Source organism: Camelina sativa, chromosome 7, assembly GCF_000633955.1.
Source record: "Camelina sativa cultivar DH55 chromosome 7, Cs, whole genome shotgun sequence".
NCBI lineage: Eukaryota > Viridiplantae > Streptophyta > Magnoliopsida > Brassicales > Brassicaceae > Camelina > Camelina sativa.
In genome coordinates, this window is record NC_025691.1 from 24,520,491 (window position 1) to 24,522,763 (window position 2,273).

Consider the following 2,273-nt stretch of genomic DNA (forward strand, 5'->3'; position numbering starts at 1 on the left):
TTTTCATTGAATTTGATTGCGTTTTGAGTTCAGGATGATCTCGATGCTGAGCCAGAGGTCTTGCTTGATCCGAATACTCTTAGTGATGATGGAACAGTGGCTTTGAACACCTTTTCTGTTAGCGAGGATGCTAAGTATCTGGCCTATGGTCTTAGTGCTAGTGGTAGCGACTGGGTGATAATTAAGCTGATGAAGATCGAGGACAAGAAAGTGGAGCCTGATACTTTATCATGGGTTTGGTCTTTTACATTGAACTGATTTATCAGTAAAGTTCTACCATCAAGATTTATTCTGATATATTCATGTTTCCTCTCGGGTGAACAGGTTAAGTTTACCGGCATTACGTGGACGCACGACAGCAAAGGATTTTTCTATGGTCGCTACCCAGCTCCCAAGTAAGTCATGTATACTATACTTGATTTCTGGCTTAAGAGACGTACCCGATGTGTTGGAAGAAGCCTTTACATTACAGTTCAAAAAACTTAGTTATTCTGACAATTTGATTTGCAGAGAAGGAGAGGATATCGATGCTGGCACGGAGACGAAATCTAACCTTTATCATGAGCTGTATTACCATTTTCTTGGCACCGATCAATCTCAAGATATCTTGTGCTGGAGAGATCACGAGAATCCTAAGTATCTGTTCGGCGCTGAAGTCACTGATGATGGGAAGGTAACACAACCTGTTCTTATCTTGGGTTAACTTCGTTTAAGCACGTACATCTCACCCTTTTTGTTTTCTGCAAATGCTACCAGAAAACCCTTTTTAATCATTTTCCGGTTTTTATATGATTGTCATGTTACTTAATTTCATAGATCCGTGATTCGTTATCTGGAACTTGAATTCTTAGTTCCTGATTTGAATCACATCATGTTGTTTCTTCATGCAGTACCTAGTCATGAGCATTAGCGAGGGTTGTGACCCTGTCAACAAGTTATACTACTGCGACATGACTTCATTTGCAGGAGGTCTTCNCTCAAGATATCTTGTGCTGGAGAGATCACGAGAATCCTAAGTATCTGTTCGGCGCTGAAGTCACTGATGATGGGAAGGTAACACAACCTGTTCTTATCTTGGGTTAACTTCGTTTAAGCACGTACATCTCACCCTTTTTGTTTTCTGCAAATGCTACCAGAAAACCCTTTTTAATCATTTTCCGGTTTTTATATGATGGTCATGTTACTTAATTTCATAGATCCGTGATTCGTTATCTGGAACTTGAATTCTTAGTTCCTGATTTGAATCTCACCATGTTGTTTCTTCATGCAGTACCTAGTCATGAGCATTAGCGAGGGTTGTGACCCTGTCAACAAGTTATACTACTGCGATATGACTTCATTTGCAGGAGGTCTTCAGAGTTTCAGAGGAAGCAGCAGTTTTCTTCCATTCATTAAGCTTGTTGACAATTTTGACGCGCAATATAGTGTTATCTCTAATGATGAGACTCTGTTTACTTTCTTGACAAATAAAGATGCCCCTAAGTACAAATTAGTCCGGGTTGATCTAAAGGAACCAAACAATTGGACTAATGTTGTTGAAGAACACGAGAAGGATGTCCTAGCATCAGCTTGTGCAGTCAATGGGAATCAACTGGTCGCATGCTACATGAGTGATGTAAAGCACATTCTGCAAATTAGAGACTTGAAATCTGGTTCCTTGCTTCACAAATTACCTCTTGATATTGGTTCAGTATCTGATGTTTCTGCTCGTCGGAAGGACAATAGCTTTTTCTTTAGCTTTACTAGCTTCCTCACTCCTGGTGTGATTTACAAGTGTGACTTAGCCAATGAATCTCCAGAAGTTAAAGTATTCCGGGAGGTTACTGTACCCGGATTTGATAGGGAAGCATTTCAAGCCACTCAGGTAACACGCTCTCTAACAGCATCTTCCTACTCTTTCAAAATTGCTTTTGCTTTGCATATGTTGAAGTGGCTTCTGGTCCTCTTTAAAGGTCTTCTATCCCAGCAAGGATGGAACAAAGATACCAATGTTTATTGTGGCGAAAAAGAATATTAAGCTTGATGGATCACACCCATGTTTGCTCTATGCATATGGTGGGTTTAACATAAGCATAACACCGTCATTCAGTGCCAGCCGCATTGTGCTTAGCAAGCATCTCGGTGTTGTTTTCTGCTTTGCAAATATCCGGGGTGGTGGGGAGTATGGTGAGGAATGGCACAAAGCAGGTTCACTTGCCAAAAAGCAGAACTGCTTCGATGACTTTATTTCTGGGGGAGAGTACCTCGTGTCTGCTGGTTATACACAACCGAGC

At 40.9% G+C, this 2,273-nt stretch overlaps 1 protein-coding gene across 1 annotated transcript in view; it reads left to right on the forward strand.

Annotated features, from left to right (window-relative positions):
• The window catches only part of LOC104751509 (prolyl endopeptidase), a gene marked incomplete in the record, with an annotated part of 5,853 nt that overhangs the window by 1,324 nt on the left and 2,256 nt on the right, over positions 1-2,273 (forward strand). The window contains 5 exon segments of the mRNA XM_019227851.1: positions 34-234; positions 325-395; positions 511-673; positions 1,271-1,864; positions 1,953-2,187. Coding sequence (XP_019083396.1) covers positions 34-234; positions 325-395; positions 511-673; positions 1,271-1,864; positions 1,953-2,187 — 1,264 coding nt within the window.